The sequence below is a fragment of the Sebastes umbrosus genome, chromosome 23 (genome assembly GCF_015220745.1).
Source record: "Sebastes umbrosus isolate fSebUmb1 chromosome 23, fSebUmb1.pri, whole genome shotgun sequence".
Lineage (NCBI taxonomy): Eukaryota > Metazoa > Chordata > Actinopteri > Perciformes > Sebastidae > Sebastes > Sebastes umbrosus.
In genome coordinates this window covers 15631241-15654037 of record NC_051291.1, presented here as the reverse complement: position 1 = coordinate 15654037, position 22797 = coordinate 15631241, and the positions used below count along the sequence as shown (strand labels likewise).

General features: G+C 39.2%; 1 protein-coding gene across 4 annotated transcripts in view; it reads left to right on the top strand.

Annotated features, from left to right (window-relative positions):
* The window catches only part of LOC119482655 (proline-rich protein 5-like), a 30621-nt gene that overhangs the window by 592 nt on the left and 7232 nt on the right, over positions 1-22797 (top strand). Inside the window, exons 2-12 of one of the 4 annotated variants that reach the window (XM_037760372.1) lie at positions 2787-2870; positions 6055-6243; positions 7720-7800; positions 8482-8588; positions 10130-10221; positions 10878-11018; positions 13846-13990; positions 14894-15211; positions 16452-18711; positions 21732-21795; positions 22155-22237. In XM_037760372.1, the coding sequence (XP_037616300.1) occupies positions 2845-2870; positions 6055-6243; positions 7720-7800; positions 8482-8588; positions 10130-10221; positions 10878-11018; positions 13846-13990; positions 14894-15211; positions 16452-16825 (1473 nt within the window). In that variant the 5' untranslated portion in view covers positions 2787-2844 and the 3' untranslated portion in view covers positions 16826-18711; positions 21732-21795; positions 22155-22237. Of the gene's footprint in view, positions 1-2786; positions 2871-2910; positions 4215-6045; positions 6244-7719; positions 7801-8481; positions 8589-10129; positions 10222-10877; positions 11019-13845; positions 13991-14893; positions 15212-16451; positions 18712-21731; positions 21796-22154; positions 22238-22797 lie in introns of those variants that run through there. The other 3 variants (XM_037760371.1, XM_037760369.1, XM_037760370.1) reach the window with 3 other exon arrangements.

The following is a 22797-nucleotide window of genomic DNA, read 5'->3' as shown; positions in this document are numbered from 1 at the left end:
GTGTGTGTGTGTGTGTTGAAGCAGATTATGGGTGTTAATTTCCGCAAGCAGGAGTCCCTGATATCTGCTTACAATGTAAACTGTCTGCTGCTGAGAGAGAGAGCCGGGTGGAGGAGGTGGTAGAGGTGGAGGTGGAGGAGGAGGCTTCACACTCTGAAGATTTTTAAATGAGTGGGAGCTCTCTGGTTTCAGTCCCTGCACTGATCATGGAAATCTGGCTAGAGGCTTTATGAGAAACAATCTGAAGCTCCCCCATAAACCACAATCCATGCAACTACAGTCTAAGAGCCCTTAAGCAAGGCACTAAACCACACTGAGTGGTGGCAGAAGAAAGAGTTAGTCAGAGACAGGCGGCACCAGGACTATAAGCCACGGTGCGTCAATCCAAAGATCATTCTGCAGAGCCACAGTGGGATTTACCAGAAACAGATGACTGTAATATCATTCACTTTTTTACTGTACACACGAACACCACATATTGCTTGAAAGTGGTGTTTCATTCTGGTCTCAAATCAGCTCGACTTCCTCCTGATTCAAATAGAATTCAGTTTCATGCTAAATTTATGTCATGCAAATGTGCCTCACAGAGAAATTACAAAGAAAAACTACACTGTTAAGAATTTCCCAGTAAAATAGCAGTAAAGAACTGATGGCAGCAGGGTTGCCTTTATGTTACTGTTAAATTAACATTATTATACTGTCGCTGAAATTTACAGCTTTGTACTGTTAATGAAAAATACAGTTTGAACTGGTTGTTTTTTTTATTAATTTCACAGTATTTTACAGTTAATTTACTGTTTAAAGATACATTATATAGCTGATTTTTCACCTTTCTTTTACATTATCTTACTGATTTGTTTAATGCACTATTTAGGTTGTATTTTTTACATACATTTTAATAAACATTATTTTTTGCCTAGATGAATAGACTTAGCAGGTTACAGACATAGGAATAGTCACACTAAATACAATTAAAGGCACTTGTTAGGAAAAAGGCTATAATAGACTTGTTGACACTTTTTCCAAAATGTCATTTAACAGGTTTTCTTTTGTATTAACAGTAAAGCACTGTTTTTTAGCAATAACAGGTTAATACTGTTGAAATTCTGCTGTAAATTAACAGCAATTGTTTACAGTGTAGATAATAAAGTTGAATATGAAGGATAAACTCTGTATAACTGTAGCTGCCAGGCAACAGCAGGTCATGGTTTATATTGCATAGCAACAAATATACAACCAGGATGTAAAGCCTGAACCACTGGAGAGTCATTAAGATGACAAACACATTACAGTTTTCATGTGATTACCCAGATCATGACCTCAGCTTCTCCAGGGAACCTCATACCTAAACTCCACCTATAGTACATTGCAAACCAAAAATCTAAAACCAATCGCTGGAACTGTAAAGTCATTCACTGACACGTTTAATGTTCGCAAATTTTAACGATGTCATTACGAGGCTGTGGAGCAAAGAAAGTGTTGTTTAGGTTAAGACGGTGATATATAGGTCAGGAGGAAGCTTCAGCTTTACCCTGTTTGGCCCTGAACCTACAAACCCGGCTGGTTATACTGTGTATTCCATTCTATCTGTGTGTATGTGAGTGTGTGTGAGTGTGTATGAGTGTGTATGTGAGTGTGTGAGTAGGGGCATCTGAGTTCGTGGTAGGATCAAATATCTGTCTCAACCACTTAACTGTAATTTGATTAGAATACTGTCCAGCTAGACAGTGAGTAGAGACACCTGTCTGTTTGTCTGTCTGTGAGTGTCAGTCATCCGTCTGACTTGTAGTTTTTTACTGCAACAGATAAAGAGCACATTGCAGCTTCTCTTTTATATGTTTAATATTTGGGGGCATTTTGCCTTTATTTAATAGTGACAGTGGATATACAGACAGAGAGAGAGAGAGAGAGAGAGAGAGAGAGAAGGGTATGCATGCAACAATGGCACATTTCTTAACCACTACTAGTATCTCTTTTTAAACGACTGTGCAATTGAAGCATCTTTCACATCATGGTGAAGGCATACGGTTTTATTCAAAGCAAAATGAGACAATCTCAGTAAAAAATTGGTGCAGTCTATGTGTTGCTTTCAGCCTTGTCACCTCATGATCTGGAGGTGATGATGTGCATTTCTCTCTGCCACTGTGTCTTTGTTGATGCTTTTACTTGCAAAGTTAGACATTTTCAAATGCTACTCGGACTCAGGCTTTATAAATTAAAGGGATCTTTTTAGCAGAAATGGGAATATAATATTCATAACTATGTTTTCTTTAGTGTATAATCACCTGAAATTAAAAATCGTTGTGTTTTTCGTTTCCTTAGAATGAGCCGTTTGTATCTAGATAGGGAGCGGCTCCTCTTCACAGAGTCCGCCGTGTTGCACCGCAATGTTTCTACAGTAGCCCAGAACGGACAAACCAAACACTGGCAACTTTTCCTGCTTGGGCTGGAGTCGATAACTTTACTCGCTGCCATTGCCGCCGCTCTCTCTCTCTTGCTTCACCACTCACTTCCCACCTACATACACACTGGCTATGCTCCAAATGACCTCCGCTACTCCTACAATAACTGACTCTAGGGCCATTCGCGTTTTCACATCGGCCACCGTAGTCCTCCGACACGCTTGGCACACGGGAAAGGCTTCAGTCGGTTGCAATTTGCAACCGCACCGCTAGATACCGCCAGATCCTACACACTGCACCTTTAAGTTTGTTGTATCAGTTGATTTTTTGTTTTGAAGTCAGACAATGTTCTCTACCACAAATTAGCTTGTTTCCTTTTTTCAGATGCTGATTCGTCGGCGGTGGCTGCAGGCCGGTCGCTAGGTCGCAGCCGTCTGTCAACATGGAACGAGAGGGCTCGTTCAGGAGGTAAGAACAGCCAGCAGGTCTCATTCAGAGAGGTTCACTACAGCTCAATACTTCTTTTCCTTTTTCTCTCTTTGTCCCCGTGCTTTGGGACACACAAAGGTAAGTGAAAGTGACTCACACACATTCCTGAATGACCTCATTCATTCCTTCACTCATGCAAACATCCCCCTTATCCTCCTTTGTTTAGTAATTAGACCACAGCGTTTTCTCTCACAACTCTTCCTGTCGTTGTGTCAGAGCCAAAAACCACAAAGTGTCCAACTTCCGGATTACATTTCTTCTTTAATTTACATATATGTAGAAATATTTTTTCCCATCAGCAGTGAGATCGTCTCTAGACACCTTTTTGCAACTCAGTGTTTTCTGCTCCGCATCATTCATTCTCCAGGAGAAAACATTTGACTGAAGCGTTTGTAGATTCAGTTGCACCAGGTACAACTTTTTCTGAGAGAATTTGGAAACTCATCCTCACTTTGACGCCAGCAGTGTGTGTGTGAGTGTGTGTGTTTGTGTGAGAGAGAGAGTGTGTCCTTGTGTGTGTGTATCTGAGCCCGGGGCTCCTGTTTCTCACACTGACCTATTTATGTGGAGTTGAACTAAGATCCAGGTTGACAGACGGACCTAAAACACACACACTTGCACACACACACACACACCTTCTCTCCTCTTCCCTGCCATATTCTTTTACAGGCGTCTTATTTTCCACTTTCTATCTCTCCTTTTAGCCCCATCTTTTTCACTTTCCTCTGCTTTTTTTGTGTCCAAATTCATTTAAATTCAATTCAGTTTAATGTGAACAATGTTCGTTGGGCATGGATCATTACAAATGGATTGAAAACAAAGATGAAGAGTAACTAATTCCACAGCAGATGGCAGTAAAAAAAGGAGACAAAATCAACGTGATGAATAAAGAGATATTGAACAGTGATCAGTGATTTGGTCCAACATGTGAAAACAGCTTGAACACAGCTTCGATCTGGGCCCACACAGACAGAAAAAGAGGAGGAAGTGAAATGTGTGTCACCTTTAAATCCTTCCTGCTCCCTCTTGGCAGCTCTTGAACCTCAAAGGGTTCCTTTGTTCGCCGTGGCACAAAAGCTCACAGGGTCACATGGTCACCGACTGGCACAGACTGGCAAAGAGAGAGAAAAGGGTAGAGAAGAAAAAAGTTAAGGTAGGAGAAGTAGGAGGGAGAAGTGAAACAAGAGAGGAAAGGGCATGTGAACGAGTGAGACAGAGACCCATGAGTACAGAGACACTTTTTTCTCCTCCACTGTCTTCATCTTTTCTTTTCATTCACACACTCATGGAGTGGGGATGTGTGGTACCTTTTCAGTTACTGGAGTAAGTACATCATTTGTATGTGTGTGTGTGTGTGTGTGTGTGTGTGTGTGTGTGTGGAGGGAGGCATGTTTTCAACTTTTGCAGAAATGTCTGTTTTAGTAGTTTGAATGAATGGGAAAGTCTTCCATTTGTTGGACAGTAGAGACACTGTTGCCGTAATATAAAGAACAGGAGTTTGCAGTGAGTTTATACTTGCCCACATATGTATATAGCACATGCATAAATATATACACGTATAGCCTACTGTACATTTCAATTAGCTTTACGTGACATATTTAGCGATGTACACTAGTTTCATTTCTCCATGTCTCCTGAGTTCCAGCTTTCACACCACATTTTTGTACTTTGTTCCTCTTCTACTGTACTTTCCATGGCCCTCATTGACATTCCTTCGCTGCTAATATTAAAGGTTCTCTATACGACATCCAGAGCATTGATAAAGCAGCAAACAACTATTTGCTATGTAAAGATATAGAGGAGTAATGTCTACCTGAGCAGAGAATGAAGTCTCTCTCCCTCTGTGTGTGTTGTAATCAGAGCTTCTGCGTGCTTTGTTGACATAGCCGGGCCGGCTGCGTGTGCCTTTTTAGTGCACGTGAGCGTGCCCCGTCGGCCGCCGCTCTGCACTGCTCATATGCGGTGGTTACAGCCGTTGCCATGTTGAGAGCCGTGTGGAGGCAATAGAAATGCTCCCAATCTTGCAATTAGCACCTTTAACCATCACAAGTACATTCCTAACCCTAACCCCTTATCCTGAACTTAAACTAACAATGCTCAGGCCTACCTTAACAGCCCTTTGAAGAAGTGAGGACAGGCCAAAATGTCCTCACTTTCCCTTTTCCAAATACTCTATGTCCTCACTGTCAAAGTCTAAATCTCAAAACAAACATTTGCACATGATTCAATCCACACATTCAAAATAGCTTTGAGTGTCTTTTTCAACTCCACCACTGTGTTTCACTGTGTTTCACTGTGTTTCACTGCTTAAACTGAACTCACCTACTGTTGATGTTTTCTCTTCCATGGACCATCTCTAAATATTTAGTACATCTTCTTCTCTGCCTGTAACCTCTCTATACACTCTTCCTCTCTCCTCTTTTTCCTCTTCATCATGTCTCTATCTATTCCTCGCTTCACCCTTTTTCTTGTTCTGCTCTGACTTTTTTTGTGCGTCCTCCAGCTTCATCCCTTCCTTCCTTCCTCCTCATTCTTCCTCTTTCATGCTCACTATCCCCTCATCTTCCTGTCTTGCTTTTTCCTCTCCAGTTTTCTCTATTTGAATTCTCCTCCTTCAGGTTGACTGACTTTACTCTCCTTCTGATCGCTCTCCCTGTGCACACTCATCTCTCTACTCTACTGTATGTTTCCACAGCAGTATAGTGCACACACACATTGTGTAAACATGGACAGATGGCTAATAAAAAGTAATCACCCATCAATGAAAGCTAATGCTGTCAGCCATTACAATCAGGAAGTGGGTTTTTTGTGCACAGCAGTTGTACCTTTTCTCTTTGGATTTTCTGCTGATTTTGACTTTCTGTAAGTGTTTTTCTGTATTTTATCTGTTCAATATGTTGCCTTGATTGTTAACATAACAGACCACGGACACAGAGTTTTTGATAGATTTGGAAGGTTCTGAAACAAAATCCACTGTACTTATATTTCCCCAGCAACGACATTTAACTTTTGAGGTTAAACAAAAAAACAACTCCTACTATTGTGTTTGGATGACTTTAATGTTTTATGTACTTTATGTGGAGAGTATCATCCAGTACCACAATGGACTGCAGTTTCTGCTTTTAATTATTTCTCTTTTTCTGTTTCTCTTTTGGATTTCGAGGAGTCTCCACAGCAAGCTGAGGTTGGGCAGTAGCTCGTCCTCCAGTCTGACCGACCTCTCGCAGGCGAAAACACCAGCAGGAGGAGGAGGAGGAGATTATGGAGGAACAACTGGAGGAATGGCTGAGGAGTGCAGCATGGACAAAAGTACCCAGCAGAGGAGGGCCGGGTCCAACGCCACCTGGAACAGGTTAGTGCAAGGGTCAGCAACCTGAGGCTCCGGAGCCACATGCGGCTCTTTAGCTCCTCTCCAGTGGCTCCCCGTGGATTTTTTTTAAAAATTAGTGGAAATGAATAACTGTTTTTTTGTTTACATTTTCATTTTTATTTATCATTGTTGTATGTCTATGGTACGACGTTACGGCGGAGTATAAGGGTCACATTGAGGAAAAAAATAAATCTGAGATTTCGAGAATAAAGTCATAATATTACGAGAAAAAAAATCGTAGTATTATGAGAATAAAAACATAATATTAGTTTATATATATATATATATAATAGTAGTAATTTTACAAGTTATTTAAAGTAAAGTTATGACTTTATTCTTGTAATATTACGACTTTTTTTCTCGTAAAGTTATGACTTTATTCTGGTAATATTACATATTTTTTTGTAAAGTTGTAACTTTATTCTTGAAATCTCAGTTTTTTGTTTCTCTGCAAAACAAAGATTTTTTTTTGTGCCTAAAATGGCTCTTTGATAGTAAAGGTTGCCGACCCCTGGGTTAGTGTGTCTGCCAGGTTGGTTTGTATTTTTTGGTCATGCATTCGATCCGACTCGAGCTGTCACACATATGTTTACACACACATGGTCGTGTATTAGTGTGTCTTTTTCTCTGAATAAACACCACTAGCAGAAAGCTATGTTGCTGCCATTATTCATACAGTGAATACAAACACACATGCATGCACATAAAGCATCAACTCTTTCTGTCTCTCAACCCTGAGGGTCCATCAACTGTCTCTTTTTATCTCCATCCATCCCTCACTCTGCTTTTCATCTCATTCTGCCTCATAGAGCCCTTTCTTCTTCCTTGTTCCTCTCTCTTTCTTCTCTGGTTATTTTTATGGTGTTTCAGTTTTATTTGACTCGAACCTACAGTGGTTACACTTTGGATTTCATGGCTTTAACCCAGATTCACAGTTTGCACAGTTTAATTTTTTTTTTTATTTTAGGTAAATCTACAACAGAGTTTTCAAATTAATTATTTAAATTATCATGATTTGAATTATTTAAAATTATTTTTAAATAATTATTTAAAATATTTGTTCACAAAATGCTTCATAGTTCAACAAATAACATATATTTATTTTTTAAATCTATAATAATTCATAGATTACGTTCTAATCTAACAAATCTATAACTCTTAGAGTCTACAAATATGTTTTAATACATGTAAAATATCTTTCAAATACATTTCTCTTGTGTTGTTCTTTCACATACTGTAGGCCTAAGACTATAAATGTGTAAAAGAAATAGATGTTAAATTATTCCAAGGAACATCCATAAGGGGGTCCCTGGTATATTCTCTATATTGTAAGGGGTCCTTTGCTAAAAAGAAAAATCTTTTGTATGAAATGTTGCCTCAAGCAACAGCTAGTCATGTAGTGATCATGCATAATGGTGAATATGTGCCCACTAATTGCTTGTGTGTGTTTCCTCTCAGCATCCACAACGCAGTGATATCAGTTTTCCAGAGGAAGGATCTGGGGGAAAATGAACTCTACACTCTGAATGAGGGTGTCAGGTTAGCTTTCTGTGTCTTATTTGTCTGTTTTTCTGACTCTCTTTCAGACTTTCACACAAGCACAACACTGAATGTAGCTCTGGTTTGTATTTTAGGAAGAAGTTTGACTAAATTATAGTGTAGTGCTCTGTAATTTCCCACCTTCTCTTGCTCCCATATACACACAATGGCAGCTTCAGCATGCTAAATTTAGTCTTTACTGACACATTAACACAGGCTCAGTAACAATTTTTGCTGCGTCATTCTCAGCTATTGTTTTTGTTCTCCTGCTGTTATCGGCTGCGTACTACTGTCCACTGAATCAGAAACACCTTCAAGTTAAACACTGACTGGAGCTGTTGTTGTCTACGTGATGAAAGTGAACAACACGAAGGCTTTACATTACACTGTGGAAACACAGCAGTAGTCGTGACGAAGATTAGATAAAGATTGAAGGTCAAATGTTCTCTTCCTGTAATAACAGCAGGTTAAAATCCTGTTGTTGAAATGTTCTTTGTTTTCAGTGTGAACAACATGTTTTCTCATTTCCTGAGTCTGCTGCTGTTTAAACACTGCTGCTTTCCAGTCAGTGCATGAGAACTAGTTAGTTTTGGTTCATGTTTCAGAAGTATATCTGATAGTGTGTGTGTCTGTGACTGCGTACTCTATTAATGCACTCATACACACTCCTATTTTTTGCAGGCAGCTGCTGAAGACGGAGCTGGGCTCCTTCTTCACTGAGTACCTTCAGGAGCAGTTGCTCACTAAAGGCATGGTGATACTGAGAGACAAGATCCGCTTCTATGAAGGTAAGCACAACAGGATAGAAGACCCTTAGTTTGTTTGTTGTGCACTAAAACCAAAGAACGTATATTGCAAAAAGTGATAGTCAGTTAGCGCCCAGCAGCAAAGCTACACTTCCGTTTTGGACTGAAAGCGATTACCGGACCCCAGTAAAACATCTGCCTAAAAAGTGTCGTACAAAAGTAAAACAAAAGGATTTCTCTAATATTGTCATATTCTACTGAAATGGCCTGTGTTGAAGAATAAAATATTATAAATATAATAAGTGTTTTTAGTCCAAAATGGTCTTGTCTCTTTGCTAAATCTTAGTTTTTGTGATTAAATTTATATTTTTTCAATACTGGAGGTTAGATTGAGTAAAACCACCAAATCATCAGCATTTACATACATCCGTAATACTGGACATGGATCATTTTAACATATATATCTGCCCGACAAAGAGCTCTTATTTGCCCCTTCAGTCTTTAAAATATCCCCTCCTCCCTCCCCCCACCCCAGATGCACATGAGTAAGACAGCAAAAAAAAAATATATATATATATATATATATACCAATATACCGGTATAAGAAGTAAAAAAAGAAAAATTATATAACAATACATAAATAAATAAAATAAAAGTTAGTTAATAACTAACGGTGCTTCCTGTGCTTTGGTGAGGAATGTTCACGGAGTGAGTCACTTCAGGGAAACTGAAGTGGAGACATGATTAAGATCTCAATCTCAATGTGACAAAAGTCACAAGTCTGGAAGGGAAAAAATAATAATTGACTAAAACGTCAGATGCTAAGTTAACCCTTGAACTATTAGTTTGAAGTGTGAGAACATGTCAGCACTATCACTCTCCGTGAAGGACATATTTCTGCAGCACTCACACACACACACACACACACACAGTCAGAGTGAGAGCCATTGAAGAGGTGAGAACAAGACACTGAAATCAATTTGTTCTCTCTGTTGTGGCAAATGTGTGACCTTTATTTGGAGCACCTTTGAAATGATAAAGCATATGCAAATGCACACACACACACACAAACACATGCACACTGACTACGATAGATTTTCAGTGCTGTCGTCACAGTAACCAGACAGGAAGTGATGCTTTACGTCAATTACACAACATCCAGTCAGTACGAAATTTTAGAATAAGACAAACCACTGGGGTGCATAGAATGACTCACAGACCCATTGTCCTGCTCACTCAATAGGAGTTTGTGTGTGTGTGTGTGAACATGCCTGCACAGACCTATGCTGCAAAATATGAAGCCTCAAGAATATCTGCTCATTCACAGGGATGGAAAGCATCAGAATGCATTACTTTACAAATCACAGGTTCTGCCATGTTTAACATTTCAGATATGTACGATTAAGAACATGTACAACCACTGCAATGAGAACAAATTACATGAAGTTCTCAGATAACATGAGAAAACATCGTATAGCACCTTATCTCTTGTTGACTGCATGTGCCAGACAGTCTTGTTGTTCTGATTTCTTTGACTTTGTGGCGATTGGTTGTTTATCTCCATGCCTGTTGTTGTGTTATAGGTCAGAAGTTACTGGACTCCCTGGCCGACACATGGGACTTCTTCTTCTGTGATGTTCTGTCCATGGTGCAGGCCATCTTCTATCCTGTACAGGTACACACACACATACACACACACACAGCAAGCTGTTCTCATACACCGTTCGTAGCTACAGTATTCCTACAAAAAGTTAATGCTCTGTAATTCGTGTAATATCCACAAAATAAATTCATATGTAATCCACGTAATGGTTAACCAGGAAGTATAAAGAGCGACAAAAAAAGGGAGGAGGTTGGGTCGTTCCCCGTATAAAACCAGAAGTCAACGTTATTTATTTGTCACGTACATTTTTGTACTTAAGTAATACCAATTCTGGAGTTATTTTAACCCAAACCACGATCTTTTCCTAAGCCTAACTAACTAGTTTTGTTGCCTAAACCTAACCAAGTCAATCTTTTCCTAAAATGAACTAAGTAGTTTTCTTGCCTGAACCGAACCAAGTTGATCTTTTCCTTAACCTAACAAAGTAGTTTTGTCGTCTAAACCTAACAAAGTTGTTTCCCGTGAAGACGAAAGTTTATTTTGAAAATACTGCATACATGTAATGAGCGGAAATTAACAGGTGTTGCTGGACATTTGTAGGGAAACGCATGAAAAATGAGGAATAACTTTTTTATAAGATACCATACGAACCGTTGTATGAGAATACATTTGCACACACTTACATTACCTTTACAAAACTGTGTGTTGACATGTGTGTGTGTCCTCAGGGAAAGGAGCCGTCAGTGCGTCAGCTGGCTCTCCTCCACTTCAGAAACATCATCACCCTCAACCTGAAACTGGACGAGGCAATGTGTCGACCCCGAGCCAGAGTTCCCCCTTCTATCATACAGATGCTGCTAATACTACAGGTACACACACACACACACACACGCACACACACACACACACACACACACACTTTCTTTACCTTTTCCTTTTCACTCTCTTTGTCTGTCAATCTCTCACGCTATCTCCTCAAACACACAGCGTGCGCGGACAAACATCCGTGACAGCATTGGGGTTATGGAAGAGGGTAAGTGGCAACAGATGGAGGATCAGAGAGTACGGAGAGCTGTTGACCTTTTTTTTCTTGCAAAGGGATCTCACAGGAAGTAATCTCAGCGTGAACGCAGAGCACAGTCGTCTTCCCATGACCACTCAGTGCCCTCTGCACCCTGCCTGTTTGTGTCAATGTTTGTCTATGTGAATTATCCATGTTTACACTGTCCTTTAAAGACCCTGATGTCCTCACAAAAAAACCAAGCCAGGTCAATTATGATTAGTGATTGTTTCAGACCACATTAGTGAAAACTGTGGATAATTTGCTTAAGTTCGTGAACATTTTAAAGGAACAGTGTGTAACATTTCAGGGGATCTATTTGCAGAAATGGAATATAATATTCACAACTATGTTTTCATTAGTCTATAATCATCTGAAACTAAGAACCGTTGTGTTTTTGTTAGCTTAGAATGAGCCCTTCATATCTACATAGGGAGCGGGTCCTTTTCACAGAGTCCTCCATGTTTCTACAGTAGCCCAGAATGGACAAACCAAACTCTGTTAACTTTTTCCTGCTTGGGCCGGAGTCGATAACTTTACTCGCTGCCATTGCCGCCGCTCTCTCTCTCTTGCTTCACCACTCACTTCCCACCTACATACACACTGGCTCTGCTCCAAATGACCTCCGCTACTCCTACAAAAACTGGCTCTCGAGAGGGCCATAAGGGCCCAATGGAGTCCACCATGTTGCCCCGCCATGGTTCTACAGACGGACAAACCAAACACTGGCTCTAGAGAGAGCCTTTCATGTTTTTACGTTACCTGAAGGCCACCGTAGTTCTCTGACACGCTTGTGAAACTGCGGTAACGTGTTCCGCAGAGTGCAAAACCGTGGTACCGCCAGCCGCCGTCTGACTTCCGTTGCTCCTAAACTAGTGTTATTATGGTAAGGATGGCCTCTGAGCGAAGCGAACGGCGCTACCACGGTTTTGCACTCGCTGGCTCACGTTACCGCAGTCTTGGAAAGGAAGGAGTGAGCAGAGGGGTATTCAGTTGGTTGCAATCTGCAACCACACCACTAGATGCCGCCAAATCCTACACATTGCACCTTTAAAAATAAACTATATTGAGTAACAGTAGGCGGCTGTTTTATCTTTGTTTTATATATATGGCAGAACCAGGTTTATTTGATTTAGTGTTTCATCCATTGTGCAGCGACTTGTAGCTGCACGCAGTTAATAATCCATTACCCATCGCTTCCCATAGGAACAGGAAGAGAGCAAAGTTAGCCATTTATTGGTCAGATGTAAGATGTGGGTCAGGGAGTGTGTTCTCAAGTGTCACTGCGAGTATGAACTGTGCGTCTGTTTCTGTGTGGGTGACTTTGGACATCGCTGTAGTGACTCACTGACCCAAATCTGCTGCTTTCAGACTCATACGGAGGGAGGGCAAGACAGAGGAAGGCACAGAGAGTAAAACAGACACAAGAATAGAAAACAGGATATATTTATTTTCCTGTTTTATCTATTGTGTACAGATCGTCATTTTATTTATTGGTCTGTTTTTGTTTGCTCACAATGAATATCAAATCAACAGGTAGAGTTAAAGATATAAAAGCAAACAGGAAAGCAGGGCACTAAGACAAGAGATACGAATTCAGCACTGAATGTTTGCTGTTTTCGCGACTTCTTGTTTCATCTGTTAGTAATTTCCCTTTCATTTCTGTGACGCCAATTCGCCGAAGTCTGGTCTATTTATGTGGTTTGTCTCTGTGCTGTGGTTTTGATGCATATGCTCAATGACTCAGAGTACTGAAACCTGATTGATCTCTCCTTTTGTTATTTGAAGACTGTGGAGGACAGTCTCTGGGCCCACATGTATCTCTCACCCCAACAGCGTGAAAATCACATCTCAAGTTCATCAAAATTGTGGAGGCGACTCCAACTTTTACGCAAAAACAAACAGAAAAGTTCTTGTTTGTTATTCTTCGTCGCTCCGAGTTTGTAAAACGGCACCATATTGATTCCCGTTGATTATGAGGGTAATTTGTTTGCCACTGATCTACTTAAAAACACATTAACATGAAGTTCACAGTGGGGTTGAGCCTCGCGGTAAAGCTGTAATGCCTGTGTTTCCTGGCGACAGTGCAGAAACAATCATTTGCGCCACAACAAGAAGACCCTTCTGCAATAAACAGGGCAATGAAGGCTCCACATATGCAGAGGGGATGTACTGTGAAGCGGGATGCGTGCAAAGTATATATTTTTATATTAAAAAATGGACCAAATGTCAATATCATGCAGAAGAAGTCAGTCACAGTGACAAATCAACAAAGAATTATCTTATTCTGTTTGTTACATATTGAATTTGTCATCCATTTATCACTTTCCTCACAGATATATCAAACCAGTTCCAAGGGTTTGTTTTGTCTGTCTCGCTCTATCTAAAGTGAGCAATGCTGTTGGTGTCGTTCTTATCTCAGTGTGTTTATACTCGGAGAAGATAGGGACCAAATTCACTCAACACTCGCCGCTCTTTTATTCATGATGTCTTCCAGCTGCGCGTCACAGAAACGCAAATTGAACTTTCTTTGTTTCTTTTCCCCCCGGAGAAGTTTCCGTTACCACCTGCCAACAAGCAGCAGTTAACTGGCACTAACACAAACTAGTGTGTGTTTGTGTTTGTGTCTGATACAGGGAGTCCATGAATCTAAAGGCGTAACGGACGACTACCTTCGTCTGGAGTCTCTCATCCAGAAGGTGGTCTCTCCCTACCTCGGGACTCATGGGTTATATTCCAGAGATGGATCTTCCAATTTGCACTGCTCCTCCTGCCTATTAGGTATGTTTGTGTGTATATGTGTACTAATGATTTACTTTTAAAGGTTACAAGCGCCATGATCCCTTACGGATGCAGCCACCTAGAATTTCCCCTCCCAGTCGACTGCCAGCTGGTTGCCGGCCAGTTCCCAGCCAGTTCCCAGCCAACTTCCAGCCCCCTCCTCCTCCTGTTTCCTGACAGGGAATTCATTCAATTGCTGGATGACACCATGAGACGGTGCTTAGGGGTGGGCAATACCACAAAATTTGGTTTCGATCCGATACCAAGTAATACAGGGCCAGAATCGCAGATATTGATACAGATACCAATACTTTTTACAATTAAAAGCGGCTTATGTACTTTCATATTGCTTTCCACTATTCATTACTAATCACATGCATGTTAAACACAGGACACCTTTAAGGCAAATAACAAAAATATGCCTTTTATTATTGTAAATGGAATATGCAAAACATGAAAAATGTAGCTAGTAGATAATAGCTCCAAACGTGGTGCTGCACGTGTGTGGCGTGGTGTGTTGTTTGAATGCACACAACAGCAGTGAGAAGCAAACGCTACAACAGAACATCGTTTGCACAGAGAGTTCTACTCTTTGATGAAATAGAAATGGGTGTAGAAGAGAGAAACTAATCCCTTTTTTGTATCGATCCTATTGGCGCTAGAATCGATCTTCAAAACGAGATGTAGGTATCGGTAGTATCGATATTTTGGGATCCATACAACCACCTCTAATGGCGCTTCCTTCACAAAAGAAGAAGGAAGTTTCTTTGTTTAGGCCATGGTTTGCACTGTATGTTACTCAGACTTACAATATGTGTTCATGTGTTCTCTTGTTGTACTCTGTGGTGTTTTTGCATGTTTCCAATTATAAAGTAATTAAAATTCTTCTCTCTCTCTCTCCAGAAAAGCGTTTGCAGCACTCCTGGCCCTCCAAACCAAGCAGCTCCCCCATCAGCAAGAACCCAGTGGTACGCTCCAAGAGCTACAACGTTCCGATGCTGACCCCAGTGGTGGAGTACGACGTCGACTCTTCCATGGGAAGCTGCACAGGTATCAGACGACACTCCGTCTCTGAGATGACTTCCTGCTTAGAGGAGAGCAGCTCTTTGGCTGAATCCACAACCACCAACAACACCAACAACACCAGCAACACCAGCAACACCAGCACATCCAGCCTCACCAACCACTCTCCAGCTTCCACAGCCTCTCCTGCACTTTCAGGTACGGCTATGGTTGGTATAGGTGTCACATTTCAACGTATCAAATACTGACACAAAAAAATGGTTCTTGGATTTTTTTTCACCAAAAATATCTGCTGCTGTTACCAACCTACAAAGTACTTACGTTACTGTACTCTCCACAGGAAAGACTAAAAGCACGCAACTGATCAATAAGTGACCCTGAGAGCAGAGTAGTGAAATGAGGATGTATTGTAGGCTACAGATCAGGCACGCCGTGTGTCTTGCTCGTGCCAGGGTCAAAAAGTGCACACAGACAGGTGCCAAGATATAGTAAACAGGCAGTTAAACAACACATTAATCTAACAGTCTGACTGATTTCTTCATAACTGCAGTTTAAGTTAATAAAGACTAATATGGATGTTTCATTCACCAGTTGTTGTCCCTGCTCTTGCGTTTTAATGCACCTGGTTTGTAGGCCTACTTTCTCTCATTTTTTTCTATTGAGCTAGATTAAATAAACAAACAAACACGCAAACGGAGCAGATCAAAACGAGGCTTCTTACTGAAATATTGTAGTGACGGCTCATATTTCACAGAGTTTCCATAGTTGTCTCTTTGTGCTGTGTGTTTGTGTTTTATTTTAACTATGAGTGAGGTGGCTGTTATATTTGTTGACAGGTAGCTGGTAATAAAGTTTCACTAGTGAACGCTACGCATGTAACTGCGAGCGTCAATGCTTGTGCTAAAAGTGTCAGTAATCAAGTTAATATTTTCATTTACATCCAGGACAACTGGCCCGGTTTTCTCGGCTCATTTTATCTAAACTAATCAGCCGTTCCTCTCAATGGGAGTGACAGGAAAAAATAGGAACAGGGTGTCCGACAAAGGTTCAGACAAAGCGTTGCGCCTGGCAGTGCAGCACCGTGTTGTGCAGCACCGTGTTGCTCGCGGCCAGTTAGGACACTCCAATAGAAAACAATGTAATCAGGCCCAAGTACATGTCCTAGTTGTTTCCTAAATGTAAAACTATCACTGTTTTGTGCTTTATTTTGCATTGCAGTGTTAAGTCCTTCTATTACCAAACTGTATGACTTAATTTTACTTATAGACTAGCTGTTATTTCAGTTTTTTTGTCAGGAGAGAATTCAGCTGAGTGACCTTTTTTGTCGGGCCTGGACCCCCAAAGCCCGCCCCTAACGCCGACGCTGCCTGAGAGTTGTGATCACGTTTACACTCATCATTAATTTGTTTCTCTAAAGTTCCTACTGTCCTCTGCACAGACACCGTGACATCCAGCCAGGACCCCCAGCCCGGAGATGCCGACAGCCCTGCAGGTCCTCGCCGTCTCCAGCCTCAGCATCACTCCCCCTGCATCCTCCCAGAGCCGTCTCCAGGCGAGGACACACACTGCTCGGGCTCGCTGGTGTCCGACTCGCCCGCCTCCTCCTCCAGATTGCTAGCTCAAGACACGAGCTCCGGTCCCAGTCCTTCGTCCAGTCCCGAGATCATGACGGACCACGTCCCAGAGTCCTTGGACTCGGAACCGGAGCACGATGGCATCTTTCTGGACTTCTCACGACGCTGCCCCGGAGGGTTGGACGCACAGCAGATACACCCTAATGTAGGGACGTGTGCAAACAATGCTGAGCCGTGACGACATTCCTCACAGCCCGAGACACTTCCTGCTGTTTTATGGAGACTCTAGATCATCAGGGATCCTTTCAAACTAAATTATTTTTTTAGAAGATGTGGTCACCCATCCCTAACACAAGTCTAACCTCATGCTGACTGGTTAAAATATCAAATATCTCTTCAAGAGTAGGGCTATTGAATAACTTTGGCTGTCAAATTCAAACTTGTTTTTAACACTTCACATGTAAAAGAAACTCTCCAGTTTGACCAGTGATGCTTCAATATTGTTGGTTGAACTTCAACTTATTTTATTAACTGATGATTAAAATATAAATTTTAATTGTGTACTCTGCCCCACACTAAATCTACAGAATAGAAATGGTTCCAATATATCTACAATATTTTGCTTTTTGGCCTCATTTACATAAGATCAGTGACACATTTCACATCCCATTGTCTTCTGCTGCTTTGATCCATTTTTCCTGGTACTATCAAAATAAAAGCAGGTCCCAGTGCTTAGTTTAGAGTAGCTTCTAAGTACAGATTTAGACTTATGGAAGAAATGATCATAGTAGTCTACTTTTTGAGTTATCTTAGGTAGTTGTTTTTAGGAAATGAAACCCTTTAAATGATGACGAATTCAGTCTTCGCAGCTTCCCGAGAGGATACCAGCCTTGGACATCATCCTGCCACTTCCTAGTCAAATCTAAAGTTCCCCTGAAAGTGGCCTCTGTGTCAACTCAGAGGATGTGTGAGTCAGTCTTGTCATTTCAGTCAAGTATATTAGGGGACTTTTTCCATATTTTTAATCAAAATCTAGCTGAACTGGTTGTGTTGACAAATGCCTCTGTGAGAGAACAGGGGACAGTTTTAATTATTATTTCTAATGTTAATCAAAGATGATATTTTCACAGACATGGCCTCTCCCACTGCTGATTCTCAGACTTAAGGGTTATGAGGTTTTAACCAGATAATAACATCATATCTCAGCGCCTCTCACATTGTATTAGTGTCCACTTAAAATAGCAGAGAGCCATGTGTAAAGACTCTGTCGTGCAACTACAGTAGTCTGTCTAAACAGGGACAAACAAGCTTAGATTTGATTTGTCCTTGTTTACACATCTGGGAGAAAAATCACAAACACTTTCTGTGTCTGAATGAATACAGCCTCTATAGAAATCTGACAAATCATGGAGCCAATTTTAATGTTTCTAAACAATGAGATCACCGTAGTTTAGCAAATACTCAAACTTGCCCTTTCATTCTAAAAAATATCCCTTTCGTCACTGATTAATATTGACATCTTCAGCCTCCCAATAGTATAACTGCAATATTTCTGTTTGAATACAGAGACATTACAATTTATAAAACATTTTTGGATGAAAACCTTTTATAACAGTAGTCTATTTTTAATTTTGTTTGAAAAATCCCCAATGTTTGATTTTAAACCAATAATATCAGAAAATATTTTTGATATTATTTTATGATAAAACATTGCAGACACTGCCATCTTGTGTCATTTTCCTTTTCACAGTGCATTACAGGTGTGTATTACATTTTCTTTGCATTCAAGTAAATGCTGCAATAATACAGTGTGTAGCAGAAAGATGGGGAAAGGAAAGGAAAAATAGCAGAATGGCCCTTTAATGGTAGGCAGCATGGAGAGGAGCTCAATCAGAGACACCTGTGCGCAGGGTGGAGGTGGAGGAGGAGCACTAACACAACAGCATGAAGGAGAACGGAAAAGAGATGTTTAGAAGACTTTAACCAGTCTATATCTGTCCGCTCAAAGAAAAGTACAGTAGTAAATTATATATATATAGTATATCAAAAAGTTGTGAGGCAGTTGTTTCAGGAAGCGGCTGGATTTTCTGGACGTCCCTGCTGAGCCACCGATCACCTGAGCAGGTAGGAATTAATCTTTCTTTTTATTATCTTCCTTTTTACCTTTTAACTTTCCAGGCTTCTCATTTTCTCTACCTGTGTTGGTGTGCATTGATTATCAAATTCACAACCTGAAGTGGGTATTAGTTTTTCCTTCCATTGAATTTATTGACTGTTTGTTTACAATTGATGAATGCCCAATTTTTCACACGCACACACATCCGGGCATTTGGGGTCAGCGCCATTGTAATTGATGCAAACACTGGGCGCGGGTGTGCAGCAGCGAGGATAGAGCATGACGTCACGGTGTGTAAAAGAATAACCACTATCAGATTATTCAAAATGTATTTGTTTGATTGTTTTCTACTAAAGGATCTCACATGTTATTTCTATATTCTTCTTCTTATTATTAGATTGAAATATACCATACCAAAATCTGACCTTTTTAATTGAAAAATATGTATTAAATACTATGACTTTTTAATGTTTTCAACATACTATACTATGACTTTTTTTCGACATACTATACTATGACTTTTTTTATTTAATTTTTTTCGAGATACTTTACTATGATTCTTATTTTTTCAACATACTATACTATGACATTTTTATTTGTTCATCATACTATACTATGACTTTTTGTTTTTCAACATACTATACTATGAAATTGATATTTTTTCATCATACTATATTATGACTTTTTTCGACATACTATACTATGACTTTTTGTTTTTCAACATACTATACTATGAAATTGATATTTTTTCATCATACTATACTATGACTTTTTTCGACCTACTATACCATTTATTTTTTTATTTTTTCAACATACTGGACTATGACTTTTTAAAAAATAATTCGACATACTATAGTATGACTTTTTTCGACATACTATACTATGACTTTGTTTTTCGACATACTATACCATGACTGAATTTATTTGTTTGATTGTGTTATTTACTAAAGGATCTTACATGTTAATTCTATATTATTATTATTATTATTATTAGATTGAAATATATACCATTCCAAAATCTGACCTTTTTAATTGAAAAAGATTTATTAAAAATGATTAAAATAAAAAAAAACTGACAGAAAAAAGTCAGACAAAAACAACTCATAGTATAGTGTTGCACATAATTTTGTTTTCTTCTGTGATAATAACAACAACAACTGTAAAGCTAAATCTATTTCCAATCTGCAGTCCCTTCATATCTAAGATGACAATATCATGATTTTTTTTCTCATTGTATTGTCAGAAATATGCCCAGGAAAAAGAAAAATCTTTATGAAAAGACAAAAGTGTAATTTATTATTAAACTACAAATGTGAATACATTAGATACCATTTTTGCTGTTGTGATTAAATTATATTTATGCACATAACTGACAAACGTGATGGACATTACTGATACATTTATTGCACTTTATATTTGCAGTTTTATTATTTTATTTATGTCTATCCCATAATATGCAATAAGAGTGTACTGTATGTAGGCTACACTAACTGGGTGGATAATAAGACAACATTCCTTGTGTTATATCGATAAACCAGTCGATGCCTGAATTCATACATAAGCAAAAAAACACATTATACTGTAGGTTCAGCACTGTTTGTCACTATGAAAAGAACTGTATTGAAAAACTTTAGAAGGCTCCCTAAAATGCAGTCAGTTAAGGAATCAAATTATGTTGTCCTTAAAATTTGTTTTCATTTTTGTAATCAGTTGTTTTGTAAAAACTTCTTTGACATTTCCTCAAGTTACGGGCAGGTAGAGCCTTTAATCAGAAGTGCATTCATTCAGTATGTTTGGCAGTGTTAATACAACACACCAACCAGAAGAGATGCCAGTATGCAATACTGTTTAATCATTCAGGCCAATAAAAATGCAGAATCAAAAGACCAGAATAATAGTTTAATATAAAATCCTCACTTAATTGTAGCTAATTGAATCCGTGTCTTTTTTATACCACTTGGGGGCACCAAAGTAGTAAACTGTATTCTACACATTGGCTTCAATATCCTTGCTTTAAAGTAAATTAATATTCACCACAGTTGTTCTAAAGAGAATTTTTTTTTAGGCTGAGGAACCATTGAATACGTCAATAATGAAAATTGCTATAATTTCCTTAGGGGACAAAAATGTAAGACAAAAAAATGCCATGAAATTATATATTATTATTTTTCCACTTTCATTGAGTTAAATCTTTTAACCAATATCAGTCCTGATCATAACAAATAAATATTCATTCATTTTCAGAATGTCAAACCTTTAAATGCCAGTTTTAATGCCACTGTCAACACACAATTTGATTGATTTTTTTCACAGTCTGGGATATGTCAATGATTAGCCACATCAATTTTGATGCATTGCATCAAACACTGCAGTGCTACATATTACAGCAGCAATACCCCTAGTTGAAACCAGGAAAATGGTCTGTATTTGCCCCATATGACAAACATGAGAAAATGGGCTCTAGATTGAAAGATTGAAATTATTTTTTATGCCGTGTAATAAAAAACATTTGGTTTCAATGGGGATTTTTTTTGTCCTCAAGGGTCTGGGTGTTATTATAGACTTATTACAGGAGCTAAAGTTGCATAAAGCATACATTTATGTCATATGCATTAACACAGCAAAACAAACTTGAATAATTAAAAAGCCAAAATGTCCCTTTATTTAAAATTAAATCACTTACACAGCAGAGTACTAAAATTATTCTACTGTTGCTCTCTGAAGCATATTAACACATATAATACATCTGTTGACTTGAGCTCTAAGGAGAAAAAATGTCTTTGTGCCGTGGTTCCAGAGCATCAAAAACCAAATGTCTGAAGCAGGAACAATGCACAATATTTGCAGTGCATGAAGCTGAATCCAGCTCAACTTCTGCCTGCATCTGACTTTCTATTAGCATATACTGGTTGGGGATTCTGCCAGAGTACATTCAGAAACCAATACCTTTTTGTATTGTGGCATTAGCTAGCACCAATCATCACTCTAAATAATCTTCTAATAGTTTGTGTTCTCTGTTATACTACAGCTCACAGGAACTGTGTCAACATGAAGCTGCATCACACCATCTCCAGTCCAGCTTCATACTGAAGGTTTGTGGTTCAACCCCACATTGTTCCCTACACACACATTTTTGTGTATACCCAATTCACAGTCACAGCTCTTGTAGGTAGTATTGCCCACCATGACAATGGCACGGTGCAAAACTGCAATATGTAAACAATATTGTGGAACATTTTATTTTCCAAGCATATGCATTTCAAATTTTAATGACTGGATATCCATCCAAATATGATAAACAAAATGTTCTGCACTTTGTTACAGAAACACGGCCCACGAAGCACCACAGAGAGGATCAGTCAAAGACATCTCCTTCACGTGAAGCTACAAGGCGAGACTTCCCATGATGCAAAGTGAAGAAGGATTCTGGCTTCAGTCCTTTCTGTTCCAGGGCCTCATTGAGACGAACCGGCGGCTCCAAGTAGTACTGGATGAAGGAGGGACAGGAAGTTAGGAAACGGGACCAGAGAAAAAGTGAGTGTTAGCAATTGTTTTTAAGTGTTTATGACTGACATTTGTCAGCTTGTCTCTAACTTTCCAAGCGTGGCAGAGAGCCGGATGTTGCATTAAACTGTGTTTGCTGCAGAAAATAGTCATGCAGCTTAACAAACAATAACATCTTCAACATACTGCACTATGACTTTTTTATATTTTTTAAACATACTATGACTTTTTTTTATTTTATTTTTATCGACATACTGTACTATGACTTTTTTATTTTTTAAACATACTATACTATAACATTTTTTTCGACATACTATACTATGACCTTTTTCTTTTAGACATACTACACTGACTTTTTTTATTACATTTTTTTCGACATACTATACTGAGTTTTTTGTTTTGTTTTTTGCGGATTATAGTATGACATTTTTACTTTTTCATTATACTATACTAAGACTTTTTTCGACATACTATACCATGTCTTTTTTTTTTTTATCGACATACTATACTTTGACTTATTTTTTTTCAACATACTATACTATGGCTTTTTAAATCTCTTCGACATAAAATACTGACTTTTTTATTTTTCT